This window comes from Pezoporus occidentalis, unplaced genomic scaffold, assembly GCF_034315485.1.
Source record: "Pezoporus occidentalis ecotype Australia unplaced genomic scaffold, CSIRO_AGI_Poc_V1 ctg4, whole genome shotgun sequence".
In the NCBI taxonomy this organism is placed as follows: domain Eukaryota; kingdom Metazoa; phylum Chordata; class Aves; order Psittaciformes; family Psittacidae; genus Pezoporus; species Pezoporus occidentalis.
Genome location: NW_026915724.1, coordinates 13,921,661 through 13,937,257, shown reverse-complemented (window position 1 = coordinate 13,937,257; position 15,597 = coordinate 13,921,661). Strand labels below are relative to the sequence as shown.

The 15,597-nt window shown below is 41.5% G+C and overlaps 1 protein-coding gene across 1 annotated transcript in view; it reads left to right on the top strand.

Annotated features, from left to right (window-relative positions):
• The first annotated feature begins 1,583 nt into the window (after window positions 1–1,583).
• The window catches only part of MEP1B (meprin A subunit beta), a 28,317-nt gene continuing 14,303 nt past the window's right edge, over window positions 1,584–15,597 (top strand). Inside the window, exons 1-7 of the mRNA XM_062633507.1 lie at window positions 1,584–2,858; window positions 8,077–8,095; window positions 8,280–8,330; window positions 8,435–8,478; window positions 9,502–9,574; window positions 10,151–10,268; window positions 14,067–14,245. Of these exons, the coding sequence (XP_062489491.1) occupies window positions 2,796–2,858; window positions 8,077–8,095; window positions 8,280–8,330; window positions 8,435–8,478; window positions 9,502–9,574; window positions 10,151–10,268; window positions 14,067–14,245 (547 nt within the window). The 5' untranslated portion in view covers window positions 1,584–2,795. The remainder of the gene's footprint in view (window positions 2,859–8,076; window positions 8,096–8,279; window positions 8,331–8,434; window positions 8,479–9,501; window positions 9,575–10,150; window positions 10,269–14,066; window positions 14,246–15,597) is intronic.

Genomic DNA, 15,597 nt, shown 5'->3' with positions numbered 1-15,597 from the left:
GTACAATGCATAAAGCTTAATTTTGTAGAAAAAAAATAGCATTATAAGAACAGCAATATGTCCTTCATATTTGAAAAATCATGGCAGTCAGGTGAAGTTTCCAATGACTGGAAAAAGGGAAATATAACCCCCATTTTCAAGAAGGGGAAAATGGATGACCCAGGGAATTACAGAGCAGTCAGTCTCACCTCTGTGCCTGGCAAAATCTTGGAGCAGATTCTCCTGGAAGGCATGCTAAGGCACATGAAAAACAACAAGGTGCTTGGTGACGGCCAGCATGGCTTCACTAAGGGGAAATCCTGCCTGACCAATCTGGTGGCCTTCTGTGATGGGGCTACAGAACTGATGGACAGGGGTAGAGCAGTTGATGTCATCTACCTGGACTTGTGCAAAGCTTTCGACACTGTCCCACACGACATCCTTGTCTCTAAATTGGAGAGACATCAATTTGATGGATGGACCCCTCGGTGGATAAAGAACTGGCTGGATGGCCGCACGCAGAGAGTTGTGGTCAATGGCTCAGTGTCCGGCTGGAGAACAGTAATGAGTGGTGTCCTTCAGGGATCGGTGTTGGGACCGGTCTTGTTTAACATCTTTGTTGCTGACATGGACAGTGGGATTGAGTGCGCCCTCAGCAAGTTTGTTGATGACACCAAGCTGTGTGTTTTGGTTGATACCCTGGAGGGCAGGAATGCCATCCAGAGGGACCTTGACACACTTGTGAGGTGGGCTGATGCCAACCTCATGAAGTTTAACCATGCCAAGTGCAAGGTCCTACACCTGGGTCGGAGCAATCCCAGGCACAGCTACAGGTTGGGCAGAGAAGAGATTCAGAGCAGCCCTGCGGAGAAGGACTTGTGGGTGTTGATTGATGAGAAAATGAACATGGGCCGGCTTCAGTGTGCGCTTGCAGCTCAGAGAGCCAACTGTATCCTGGGCTGCATCAAAAGCAGCATGACCAGCAGGTCGACGGAGGTGATCCTGCCCCTCTACTCTGCTCTCGTGAGACCTCACCTGCAGTATTGTGTGCAGTTCTGGTGTCCTCAACATAAAAAGGACATGGAACTGTTGGAACAAGTCCAGAGAAGGGCCACAAGGGTGATCAGGGGACTGGAGCACCTCCCGTATGAAGACAGGCTGAGGAAATTGGGGCTGTTCAGCCTGGAGAAGAGAAGGCTGCGTGGAGACCTCATAGCAGCCTTCCAGTATCTGAAGGGGGGCTATAGGTATACTGGGGAGGGACTCTTCACTAGGGACTGTAGTGATAGGACAAGGGGTAACAGGTTAAAACTTAAACAGGGGAGGTTTATATTGGGTATAAGGAGAAAGTTCTTTACTGTGAGGATGGTGAGGCACTGGAATGGGTTGCCCAAGGAAGTTGTGAATGCTCCATCCCTCGTGGTGTTCAAGGCCAGGTTGGACAGAGCCTTGGGTGATATGGTTTAGTGTGAGGTGTCCCTGCCCATTGCAGGGGGGTTGGAACTAGATGATCTTAAGGTCTTTTCCAACCCTAACTATTCTATGGTTCTATCTACAACTGCTGCTTCTCAATGGATCAGCAATGAAATAAGCATTCTGATCTGAGTAGCTAGAAATTACTCAGGTGTCCTCATTATCTGTTCTTTCTTGTCAGCTCTGATACTTGAAATAGTATGAGAGTGGAAGGTATTCCTGCCCATTGTAGGCGGGTTGGAACTAGATGATCTTTGAGGTCCCTTCCAACCCAAACCATTCTATGATTCTATGCCATGTTACTGTTTTTTATATAATAGTTTAGGATTCTGCATGTACAATACAAAATCTAGGTGCCATTTTCTGTGGTGGTCTAACCGGGTAGGTAGTCTGCTAAAGTAAAAGGTTAGCACAGGCTGATCATACAGTTACCACAAGTAGCTTCCATTTAAGCATGAGAAGCTGTGGCAATTTCAACACTCTCTGGAAGCGATTAAGTAGAAGAGATGACTGTAGTTGGAAGAAACTAAAACTCCAAAGAGTCACAGAGAGTGGTGATAGTACAATGGTACTGACATTTTAAACATGAATTTGTATGGAAGTTTTAAATAACCCAGAAGAATTATTTCAGTCAGTGACAAATATGGTGTTTCATATATATATCAATAATGGAAGTGGCATTGCCTTTCTAAAAGCAAGATACTGAAATTATGTTGCTGACAGATTTATTTTTTCTTAATGTGCAAGAATTTTTCATTTTAACTTTCTGTCAAAACTTACATATTTATTAATAAGTTAATGTCTTACTTGCCAAGAGTCTTGCTATATTTCTGTTGTTCAAAAGGTTATAGTGCTAGCTTTATTCACTGCATCACAGGATACTTGTAGTGAGAAAGCATCACTGGATACTGCCTTGTCCAATCCCCCTGCTTGCAGCAGGGCCACCTGCAGCAGCTCAGGGCTGTGTCTGGTTGGGTTTTAACTGTCTCCAAGGATGGAGACTCCACAACAATTTGGGCAACTTGTTCCAGTACTTAAATGCCCTTAGAATAATAAAAAAAATTTTTCTTACATTTCAGTGGCATTTTCTGTATTTCAGTGTGTCCATTTCATCCTGTATTTCAATTTGTGTCCAATACTTTTTCTCAGAGCAGTGCTTACAAATAGTTAAAATAAGGTTAGTTATTGTGATATCATAATGACAAATTTTGCTTACTGGACAAGAAAAGGAAGGTAAGTTAATCGTTGATGAAAGGACAAAGGTTTTGATTTATGGTATTTACTGTCTTACATACCAAGTTGGTTTGAAATTCTGTCCATGCAACTTCTGACTGGAGAACAACATGGGCTGGTTTTTTGTTCCTGTGCTCCTAACTTGGCTTCTTCTTCAGGTGGTCTGGAGTCAGGTAAGAAAAAGAATATATATTCTCTATATCATAGAGAAAGCAATGCAGCTTAAGTTGAGTTTGAGAGGAAAAGACTAAGATATGTTGCTTTTGCAAAGTAAGAATTCTGTTGTCATTTGCATGGAAGATAAAGATTTCTGCTTCCTTGGGGTCCTAGTGCTGCTATTTTGAATAGGGTGTACATGGGAAGAGCTTATCTTGCATTCCCCATTTAGGCAAAATATTCACTAATATTCAAAGCACCACTACCAGAATAATAAGTCTGGGGTTAGAAGCAAGATAAATATTCAAATTTATTTTGTTTCTCCATATTTGAATGGAAATAGGATTTTCTTATTTTTTGCTATAATGCAATGTATTTGATAATGAAATTGGTGCCTTTTTAGCCACTGGATATACTTGGATATGACTGTTCTCTGTTCCTCCAATCTGGCTGAACTATTAAATGCCAAAAAGTAACATCTGAGATTTTGTATTTCCTGTCTTTTGTAGTGAAATACAGCATTTTTCTCGTCTTGTGATAATTTGTTGTAGAGACCAGGAAATTTGGTAGTACACAATACAACACACACTCATATGTCTCCCTAAGTCAAGAGCTCAATCTCTTGTCCCCAGCTTTGCCATAGTCCTCCTGTATCTCTCACAACCCTAACACCACACTTCCCTTGTAATACCATTGCCCATCATGACTACCTGTTTGTCTGTTCCCAGCTTTCTGGAAACTCAAGTCTTAGCTTTGTTTAGATTCCTCTACAGGCTTTGGTACAACCTATAGTAGGTGATGGGGGGTGCTGCTACCATCTACAAGCTATTACACATCAAACTGACTCCTAATAACCAGCTCCTGTGTGAGAAAGTGGCTTCTGATCACTAGGACCAATTATATCATTTCCATGTGCCTTATGGCCAGGAAGCGTTTCTTTCTGGATGCCAATACTTGAAGTTCTATAGTCTGGAAAAAAACTGATAAATTCGTGTCTCATCCAAACTGGTTGACAATACTCCATCTGAAGTTCATGGTGAGACAGGGAAATTTTCATCAGAGATTTATCACACCCTTGAATCGATGTCCAAGCTAGATGAGATGGATCATCTTTTGGAGCTGCCAGGGCATTGTGGTGGTGCCATAGATATTTTAGGGGCAGATCTCAAATTTGAGATCCTCAGGACAGTGAGAAGAGCGTGCAGCAAGCTCGCTGCCCTGGACTTCAAAAGAGCAGACTTTGGCCTCTTCAGGAACCTGCTTAGGAAGGTTCCATGGGATACAGCCCTAGAGGGCAGGGGCACCCAAGACTCTTGGTTGATATTCAAGGATCACCTGCTACAAGCTCAGGAGTGTTGCATCCCAACCAGAAGGAAGTGCAGCAGGAGGGCCAGGAGACCTCCTTGGATGGATAAGGAGCTCCTGAGGAAAATTCAATTGAAAAAAGAGGCTTATAATAAGTGGAAGCAAGGACAGGTGGCATGGGAAGAGTACAGGGATGCTGTCTGGGAAGCTAGGGACCAGGTTAGGAAAGCTAAGGCCCAGTTAGAATTAAACTTAGCTAGAGGTATTAAAGACAACAGGAAGGGATTCTACAAGTACATAGCAAATAAAAAACAGACTAAGGAGAATGTAGGCCCCCTCAGGAAGCTCTCGGGACAACTGGCTACACAGGATTTGGAGAAGGCTGAGGTTCTGAATGGCTTCTTTGCCTCGGTCTTCACTGCCAAAGGCTCTGACCAAACCACCCAAGTCTTGAAAGGCAGATGCAGGGACTGTGAGAACGAAGACCTTGAGCCCACTGTAGGAGAGGAACTGGTTCGAGACCATCTTAAAAATCTGAATGTGCACAAGTCCATGGGTCCTGATGAGATCCATCCACGGGTCCTGAAGGAGCTGGCGAATGAAGTTGCGAAGCCACTGTCCATCATATTTAAAAAATCATGGCAGTCAGGCAGGCTGTCCAATGCCTGGAAAAAGGGAAATATAACCCCCATTTTCAAGAAGGGGAAAATGGATGACCCAGGGAATTACAGAGCAGTCAGTCTCACCTCTGTGCCTGGCAAAATCTTGGAGCAGATTCTCCTGGAAGGCATGCTAAGGCACATGAAAAACAACAAAGTGCTTGGTGACAGCCTGCCTGACCAATTTGGTGGCCTTCTATGATGGGGCTACAGAACTGATGGACAGGGGTAAAGCAGTTGATATCATCTATCTGGACTTGTGTAAAGCGTTCGACACTGTCCCACACGACATCCTTGTCTCTAAATTGGAGAGACATCAATTTGATGGATGGACCCCTCGGTGGATAAAGAACTGGCTGGATGGCCGCACACAAAGAGTTGTGGTCAATGGCTGAATGTCCAGTTGGAGACCAGTAACGAGTGGTGTCCCTCAGGGATCGGTGTTGGGACCGGTCTTGTTCAACATCTTTGTCGCTGACATGGACAGTGGGATTGAGTGCACTCTCAGCAAGTTTGCTGATGACACCAAGCTGTGTGGTTCGGTTGATACCCTGGATGGAAGGAATGCCATCCAGAGGGACCTTGACATGCTTGTGAGGTGGGCTGATGCCAACCTCATGAAGTTTAACCATGCCAAGTGCAAGGTCCTACACCTGGGTCGGAGCAATCCCAGGCACAGCTACAGGTTGGGCAGAGAAGAGATTCAGAGCAGCCCTGCGGAGAAGGACTTGGGGGTGTTGGTTGATGAGAAAATGAACATGGGCTGGCAGTGTGCGCTTGCAGCCCAGAAAGCCAACTGTATCCTGGGCTGCATCAAAAGGAGCGTGACCAGCAGGTCGAAGGAGGTGATCCTGCCCCTCTATTCTGCTCTCGTGAGACCTCACTTGGAGTATTGTGTGCAGTTCTGGTGTCCTCAACATAAAAAGGGCATGGAACTGTTGGAACAAGTCCAGAGAAGGGCCACAAGGGTGATCAGGGGACTGGAGCACCTCCCGTATGAAGACAGGCTGAGGAAATTGGGGCTGTTCAGCCTGGAGAAGAGAAGGCTGCGTGGAGACCTCATAGCAGCCTTCCAGTATCTGAAGGGGGCCTATAGGGATGCTGGAGAGAGACTCTTCACTAGGGACTGTAGTGATAGCACAAGGGGTAACGGGTTAAAACTTAAACAGGGGAAGTTTAGATTGGATATAAGGAGGAAATTCTTTCCTGTTAGGGTGGTGAGGCACTGGAATAGGTTGCCCAGGGAGGTTGTGAATGCTCCATCCCTGTCAGTGTTCAAGCCCAGTTTGGACGAGGCCTTGGGTGATATGGTTTAGCGTAAGGTGTCCCTGCCCATTGCAGGGGGGTTGGAACTAGATGATCTTAAGGTCCTTTCCAACTCTAATTATTCTATGATTCTATGATTAATTACCAGTTTGTTTCTCCACTGATTACTGGGTGAGTCTACTTACCTCATTTTTACATGACTACAATAGGTGAGGTGTTTCCCACCTGTTCAAGGTGCAGTAGGATTATTTGCTAGTTAAATGTGCTCACAAGCCATGGTTTGACTAATCTTCACTGTAATTTAATTCACATGAACCATGTTGTTTGCCAAAGCTGAGGACTAATGTAACAAATACTCTGACCTTTATGTGTGTGTAGATTTGAAAGTAGCAGTGATTAGACTGAATTAGATTCCTCTTTGTTGCATCTCAGGTACTATAACCTTCCTCTGTATGTGACTATGGACTGTGAATCTGTTATTTATTTACAAAACTTCAAGAGACTAGAAATGCATCATACAGGTCTCAGTTGTAATGAGGCTGAAGTTATTGCCACTCAAACAAGTAATATTTATGCACAGAGATGCTTCTTTTGAAGCAGAGTGTTTTGCTGTTGAGATTCACAAGACTAAAAACCTAGTTTTGTTGAGAACAAAATGGAAAAGAGTGATGGAAGGAATCCCTTCAGCATTAAACATTCAGTGACAGTTTTCAGATGCTGAGGATCAGCCTGGATTTCAGTTGGTTGCTGAATTTTGTATTCTTCAGTCATGGACTCACATTTTGGTTTATGCACCAAAAGTACTGCTGGACTTAGCTATATTAATTTCTGTTTGTAAGCTTTTGCTGATGATAGAGGAGCATTTCCATGAGCTAGCCAGTTTTTAACTTTAGCACCGTTGTGCTTTCTGGTTAGTAGATATGGGTACGTTGTAATTTATAATTACTGAAACCGTGCAAACATTCCTCATTAATGTTTATAAGGGCATTCAACATATAGGGCTATGATTCTTTCTTTCCATCAACAATCTTTAACGGAAAAGACAATAACTTTGATTTCAATGAGAATAACAATGATTTCAATTTTTTAATATTGCAAGCTATACCCGTCATTTTTAATTCCACATTAGCTAGAAATCTGTGTGAGAGTTGGAGTTTAAAAGCAAATGAAGTCTTCAAAATGTGTTACACACTTTCCCCATTTACTTTCAGCTTGTTTTGCAAGCTTCACTGAAATTTCAAAACTTGAATACATGGGTAGTGTCTCATGCATATCAAGTGATAACAAAATGTAGTGATAGGATATACATGCAATCAAACTTTAAAATGTGAGAGGAGTCTATTGACATTTCAACTTTATGGATCATTTGTCTGCAAAAATTTTTGGGATTATTAAACTGCATCTATAAACAGTTATATGTTTATTCTTTTTCCTGAAGTGCCCATCCTTATTTTTCATTTATCAGTGTAAACCTGCATAGTACCAGCTAACTCACTGAAGTGTCAGTGAGATCAAAATAAATCCTTCAGCATTTGCATCTGCCCAGCTCTGGAGACATTTTTTCAATGGACTCAGTCACTTTTCCACAATGATGCTGGGTTTTTTAGAGTTGGTTCTCTTAAAATCTACCAAATTTTGAAACAGTCCAAAACAGTGAAGTGCTGAAACAGGGCTGTTTTGGGAGAAATGGAACAGGAACCACTAGAATAGGTTGCCCAGAGAAGCTATGGATGCACCATCTCTGGCAGTGTTCAAGACCAGGCTGGATGTGGCTTTGAGCAACCTGGTCTAGTGGAAGGTGTCCCTGCCTGCGGGAAAGCTGACACACAAGCAAATATCCAGTCAAATGAAGAGGCAGTGGGTCCAGTCAATCCAACACAAAGCCATACCCTAAGTGCTGTCAGTTGAGCTTAAATCTCATCTCTAATACTGTTGTGAGAGTAACGTGAGCTGCATTTCATTATATGCCTTTCTAATAATATCTTCTTTTCTTCCCCCTCCCCAGCCTGCTCCAGAGACAACTGGTGAGTTCTGTTTTGAAATCTATTTGCATGCATGGGAGGCAGTCAACAAAACCAGCTGCTCATAAACATCGCTAGGACAGACACAGATTTATAATTACTGTTATTGTTATTGCATTAATTTTCACACTTCATAAAGATAACAGCAAGGGCTAATGTCCTACCTCACTTGTCTTTTTATTTTCAGAACGAGATGTAGATGGAGGAATTGATCAAGACATCTTTGACATCAATGAAGGTTTTTTTAAATTCACTTTCTCTTTTAAATTTTTTTTGGTGATTTTTATTACGGGAGCCACAGATCAATGCGATAACTGAAAGTTAATCTCCTTTTTTCTTTAGCTTTAGGACTGAACCTTTTTGAGGGAGACATCAAACTTAACAGGGTGAGTTCAAATATAAAATATAAAACCAGAAACCTGTCATTGACTTATGCAACATAAAGTATTGCTGGCATGGAAATGATTGATGCATCCTGCTCCTACTAACAATAAATGCTGTTTATGTAACAGTAAACTGAATATATTTGGGGATGGATTTCTACAAAATGTCATAAACAATGAAGGAGCCAGGCGCATTTGCAGAAACATTATCCAGGGTAAAGTCAGTTTAGCCATTAGATCAATATTATTAGTTTCTTGTTTCCTTTACTGTGTTCCTTGTATTAGAACTTTTAGGAGATTCACCAGCACTGATCATCACGCAGACAGGTTTATATAAAAGATTCTCCATATATCTGTGCAATATTTACAATGAGCCGATTAGATTTACAGATGAGTGCTGCAAAACCTTCATCATTTAAGTAGATTCACTAGAACTAATGGAACTAATGGAAAAAATTAGATCTATAACATGTTTTAAAGCCTCTGCCCTACCTGGCCAATTAAAAAAGTAAATATATTTACATAACAAGTTGCATCTCAAAAACAGCTGGTAGAAATCCCCAAACTGTCTTGAGCACCTCAAAATCAGTAATGATGTTTTACTCTCACTTTTGGTGAACTGCTTTGGCCTGAGTGTATCAGTGGAAGCAAGAACAGCACTTGCTAAGGGCACAGGAACAAACTCTTGCATTATGGAAAATTAAAAAAATTATTAATGTCTGTACAGTTGCCAGGACTTTAGATCTTAATGCTTCCCACAGGAGCCAAAGCTCTCCTCACACTGCCATCGAAATCCCAGGTAATTTCTATGGAAAAAATGCTGCAGAAATTGAAGAAAGAAGGGAGTGAAGGGATTTCAAACCCGAGCCTTAGACCTCTGATCTTCTGAAGTTTTTGAGCTCTTTGATGATGTATCTTACCCATATGGGCTTGTAGGAAAAATGCTTTGCTTTAGCACTATTGTAGTCCCTGATCCTAACCCACATTTTACTCAGGACTTCATACCTACTTCTTTCTCACATGCAGGCACGAAACTCCATCATTGGTGACAAATATCGGTGGCCCCATGTTATTCCCTATGTCCTTGATGATAGCCTAGGTATGGTATTTGCCCTTGACAATGTCCATATGTTGTGTTGATTGAAATGTTAAATACCGGTTGATACATACTCTGTGGCACCTTTTATTGTAAGCCCAGAGCAGGCGTTTCCCACAACAGGGTTTGGCCTGGGTAAGCACAAGCAGCATGTCTCACCTTAGTGTTGGTGCTGGTTCTCACCTCCTTTCTTGGATGGTTCTTATCCCGCCATTGCTGTGGCCCAGAAAATTGATTTGGTTTTAAATGCATATAAAATTGATTTGGTTTTAAATGCATATGTCTGGGACATGAAACTCTACTAAGCAGAAATAAAAACAGGACACTGATGATCTTTTCAAAGCCCAGAAGCTTACCTGGCCATGTACATAATCTACAGCACCAATGGCAAACTGGGATTCTGGCAGACAACACAGTTTGCACTGGCACATTGCTGAGTCCCCTTGTCTTAATCCAACAAAACGCCTGCTTAGTTTAATCAAAGATTGCTGGAGTAAGACCCACCCTTAGGACGTGCTCCATACAGATAATAGTACAAACCTATTGGCTCAGTATTGACAAGAACACTCTGCTTTGCAGAAATGAATGCTAAGGCACTCATCCTCAAGGCATTTGAACAGTATCGACTGAAAACCTGCATTGACTTCAAACCTTGGGAAGGGGAGAAGAATTACATACATGTGTTCAAAGGAAGTGGGTAAGAGGAGTTATGTAAAATAAATTTTATCCGGTTTGACTTTAACCTATTTTTGTGGCCATTATTCATCTAAAACTCATATATATATGTATATAATTTTGTATTTTTGTTGTGTCCATTTTACTAGTCTTTTTTTTTAACTGGAAATTGTAGTAGTTTCCAAACCAGATATTACCTTGGTAACAATAAACAATTTTTTGCTGATACTTCTTTCTAAGTGTGGGAAGAAATCAAGTCCTTTAAGAGTTAATTTTCTGGGCACGGTAAAACATATCAGAAACAAGCCAATTATTTTCTGGATTGATTTTTGGATATATGAAGTATCACTTTCAAATGGTCATTCTTAGTTTAACAAAATGGTCACCTTAGTTTAACAAAAACAATCCCAGCAGCAATATGATAGTTCTAATTATGGGACAATGAATTTTTTTGACTATTACAATGGAATTGCGTCTGAGCAATGTCACACCAGCATTCAGATATAACAGCAATATTTTTAAATGCTTGCATAGCACTTAGATATTTTACAGAGGTTTCACTTTATTTACCTCTTTTGATGAATAGTTATGCTATTCCACCTTAAATTTTGTAAAATAAGACTCCATAAGGAATTCAAAATTGCCCCAGCTGCTTCACTTTCTCAGACAGTCTCTGTCAAAACAGTGCAACAAGAATAAAGATATCTCCTCTCTATGCTGAAACATTTCTCTTTTAGAAAAGGAGATCAAGGAAAGCTTGATAGCCTGCTGAGGAAATTTACTTTCATAAAATCATTTCCTGATATGAGAATGCATTCATAAATGGGAAAAGATTTTCTGATAATAAAAATGTTTCTCTTTCCATTTGACTTGTTCTGAGATATCTGTAGCAGATAATTGTTTCAGAATGTCTTCAGTCTCTGGCTTTTTATACCTTCTTTTCTTCATGCTGTACACATGACATTGAAACTCAACCCTAAAAGATGTGTAAGTGGAGACGTAGGGAGCAATGCATTTTCCTGTGCTAATAACTTGGGCTTGTTGAGCCAAATGGAAAACTCATGTAGATAAATTTTTTAGTCCTTCATCACCTAAAGTATGCATTGAATTTGCTAATAATTGTACCTGAAAAACTGCAATATTTAGCCTATGGCAAATTAGAGGCCTCTGCATGATGTTTCATTTATGTATCTATTAAAAATAGATGAGTCATGGTGATGAAGATGACAAGTCATTCTAGTTGGATAACATATCTTGTCCTCACTGCCTGGTGTGTTGCTTGCCCTGAAATTTTTCTATCACCTCAGCTGACACATTCTTAAAACAACTAATGCTCAGCAGCACTTCTTAAAAGGTTGGAGCTAAACAATGCAGTCTCCTGAAAATGGCTGTCCAGTTTCAGTGAGCTAGCTTCGGGCTGCACAAAATGTTATCAGGACTGACCCTTCATTTCACTCCATGACTGTCTTGTGATATAGTGGGACAAGGTGAAAGGTAGATAAACCAAAACATTTCCCCTCTGCAGTTCCTAATTATTATTATTATTATTATTAATCAGTGAGGACCCTTCTAACTGCAGACTAAAGACCTCAGTCCAGCGGGTACAGTACAGACAGGAGTACAAAGTTCCTGGCAACACCAACCGGATTAATGAAGTTTTAGCACACCAGGAAAAAGTTGATAAATCATCTTTGCCTTTCCAATCTTGGCTTGCATCTATGAAACAGACAGAGGAAGGTGAGGGAATTTTGTATCAAAAGGATTTGTAGTAGACCATAAAGTCCTCATCTGGATTATCCTTTTGAATCTAGATGAAGTCAGCCACAAAAGAAGCCAGCTGCTGTTTTGTTGTGTTGACTGCCCTGTGCAAATACACATTTGTAGACTCTGAAGTACCGTATGTAGGGTCATCTCTGTATTCTTCTCATGAATAGAGGACTCATTTAGCAGGAAATTTTGCATGGTGTGGAAGACCCAAGTGGTTAGCAGACCAGGGAGGATCAACACCATCTCTATTATTTCCACATGGAAAATCAGGTTTTCATGGAGGTCTGGGGGTGTCAGTTCAGCTCTTTACCACTGTGTCACACGGCAAAGAGAACCCATGCAGAAATGGATTAATACAGATCCCTGGCTAACCAGCTTGGTGCTGGGAAATCAAAGTGTTTATGTGCTTGTACTGGTGATCTGTGATACCATAGGAAGTTATTTGCTAGCAGGACGTTAGGATAGAATGTGCTTGAAGTAAGTAGCATCATTGCTACTAATGGCATGTATCTACTTACAGCTCATCTTCCAAAAAGAAGGCTGGTGGGATTAGTCGGAGCAGATACCTTCCTGTTTCTCTAGCCTCTGATAGAGCAACTAGCAATGCAGAAAGCATAGAATCAGAGATAGAGCTCTCACACACTTGGAAAACTGGGACTTTCTCCCATTTTTTCCCCTCCTGAAGACACTCCTAACACGGGATTCCAGGTGCTCATTGCTCTGGAGCGCTGACTTGTATTATTCTCAGTGCTGGGTAACGCAGACCATGTATTTACTCCCTCTGTGGCTGCAGAGTGATGGTGTTGTAGGCATTTGGTAGTCTGAAGGGAAGGCGGAGCTGCGTCCCCTGGTGTTCAGATGTTAATTTTGCCTGTAGCCTGCTGTGTGAAGCCAGGAGCAGCTGCTTTGGTATGAGATGGACCCAGAACTGTGATGGACTTCTTAGACTTCCGCACAACACAAGAAAAAGCTGCATAATCAATATGAGGCCTTGTTCAAGGCAAGCCTGTGAAATTATGGATGCCATATGTGCTTATTCTGAGGTGTCATACTGTGATTTTAATAAGTAATCAACAGCCAAGGCCTATGCTGCTTTGTGGAAAGAGAAATACTAGGGAATATGTTGTACTAATAAGTTACAGGGTTCAAAAGCACATGGTGTGCTTTTGTTTTTAAATTTCTGGGGTGATAGAACTGCAAATCCTATGGCATATTTTGTGCCTGATTAATTTTATGTACTTCATTCGGTAAGTGTTGATTTATTTGATGCTTAAAATACCAATTTAAATGTAGCTCTCTGTGCTTGCTGGTTTGTGGACATGGGGTGCCGTCTTATTGTCTTGTGCAGATAGCTCACTGAAATTTTTATCCTTTAATAAAAACTTCCAGCACAGCTGCAGTTTTGCTCTTCCTTGTGAGTGTGTGTCAGCAGCAAGTGCTCTAGAACAGAAACTCAGAAATAGAAAAGAAAGAGCTTGTGAAAAGCACTATCAAATCTACCAACCTTTTGAAAGCTAAACACAGCCACAAAGAAGTGCATCTTGCCTGGCAGCCACAGCCCCTCACAGAGAAAAAGGCCAAAACAATGGAGAGAAGCAGCTGCAGTGGCAGAGTGTGCATGAACCTGGTTCCCTTACAACAGGGACTGGCTCAAAGTGCACTACAGCCACATACTGTGATCCATCTGACAATTGTTAATCTGCAGTAACTTAATTGCTCTAAGTTATGTGTCCATAGTCTTTAATGTTTACCAGAGTGCCAATGAAATCCTCAATAGTTTTCTGCTGTCACAAATAGCTCAACATTCTTCTGCTAAAGAAAAACCATTAAAGAGCCAGAATAGGAGAACTGCTTGTTCATCAAAACAGAGCTAAATGTGAGAGGAAAAGGTCTGATAAGGACCAGATCAATGAATAAGTGCTCTCTGTAGCAAAATGTAACTTCAACACTCAAGTTAAAAATGTACCTGTTGAACAGACTGATTCTGGAGCTCGCATGGCATGGGGATGGCATGTATCTCAGAGAGCCCTCTCTCATCTTGTTTCAATGCTAGCTGCTGGTCCTCAGTGGGAAACCTCCAAAGGGGGTTGCAGGAACTCTCCATTGGAGCTGGCTGTGACAGGATCGCGACAATCCAGCACGAGTTCCTGCACGCCCTGGGATTCTGGCATGAGCAGTCACGGTCTGACCGGGATGACTATGTGTCCATCATCTGGGAGAGGGTTCTGTCAGGTCAGTTACTCACCTGATTTTCCCTTCAGGCTCTGGTGTTAGGGGGTTTAGTAGTGGAACATAGCTTCCAGCCACCCTTTGGTGGTCACACTATTCTCCTCTTACCTGGACTTACATTTCAAAGCCAGCATATTAGTGAATTAAATATCAGGTGACACCTATTCAGGACAGAAAGCCTTGTTTGTGGTTGTGGTTATTGCTTCTGCCACAGCAGTTGCCAAAGCCCTAGCTAGAGGCCTGAGTCCTGGTATGCTACATGTAGTACAGCAGAGCAGCAGAAGGGAATAATTTGGTTTGTTAAAATGAGTACCCTGAAAGCACTGTTGGTCTGGGAGCCCTTAACAAAACAGAAGTAATTGAAAAAAAATCCCACTCTGAAAAACCCAGCATGACCAAAGTTAGTAGAAAATCTCTAGTGAAAACACTGGTCATCCTTTCCTGCTGACCATTACACCTGGTGCAGCAGAACTGAGACAGTAGAGCATGCAGAGAGGGTGTGCAGGTAGGAGAGACCCTTCTCGGGGTCCGCATCACATGAGCAGTTACTTTAGTAATGCAGCTTGTGAATGTAAGCCATGGTGCATTTGGCACCAGCCTGAGAGCTGGCACAGGGATCCTTGGGACTCAGTCTCTTCAGCTTGCCCTTGTCCTCTGTGACTTTCAGGCAGTCCAAAACCAAAGTTATATACACAGACTTGATGTTTCCCTAACACAGGTACACACAAGACTGAAAAAGTAGATAATGATTAAGTCTAATGCATTCTTCTTCAGTAGTGATCAATAGTCAGGTGCATATGCAAGCATACATTACAGAAAATTACTTAGACTGTTATTTGATTTCCATTATACTTTGCTGACTCTTTAATAACAAGTTGAACTATTGTTAGACATTTGAAACTGCTGCAGCTTTTTACACTGACCAGAGTATAGTTACTGTATTTTGACTAATTTAAAATGTTTACCTTATAGCTAGTAATGGGGTTTTGCTCATACTCCAGAAAATATCTGTAAAGGTAAATTCTGGATGCTTATCTGATAAAAGCACTAACTGGTTTATTGTGAGCTAAAATGGCTAGCAATTATATATCAAGAATACAGATTAGAAACAGGGATTCACTGCAGTTGCAAATTGCATTAATCTGAGTATGAAACATTATCTCCACTTTTGGGAATCATAAAGCCACCAAAGTTTACAGGTGTTTCACAGGAAGAAGTTTTCTGGTAGCAAAAGGCTTTGTTTTATCCAGCAGAAGTCATTGTGTTATGTTCCAGTGGCTGAAAGAGGAAAGTAAATAACTCCAGACTAGAAATAAAGTAGTTTTACAGAGCAAGGACAAGTAAATGACTACAAA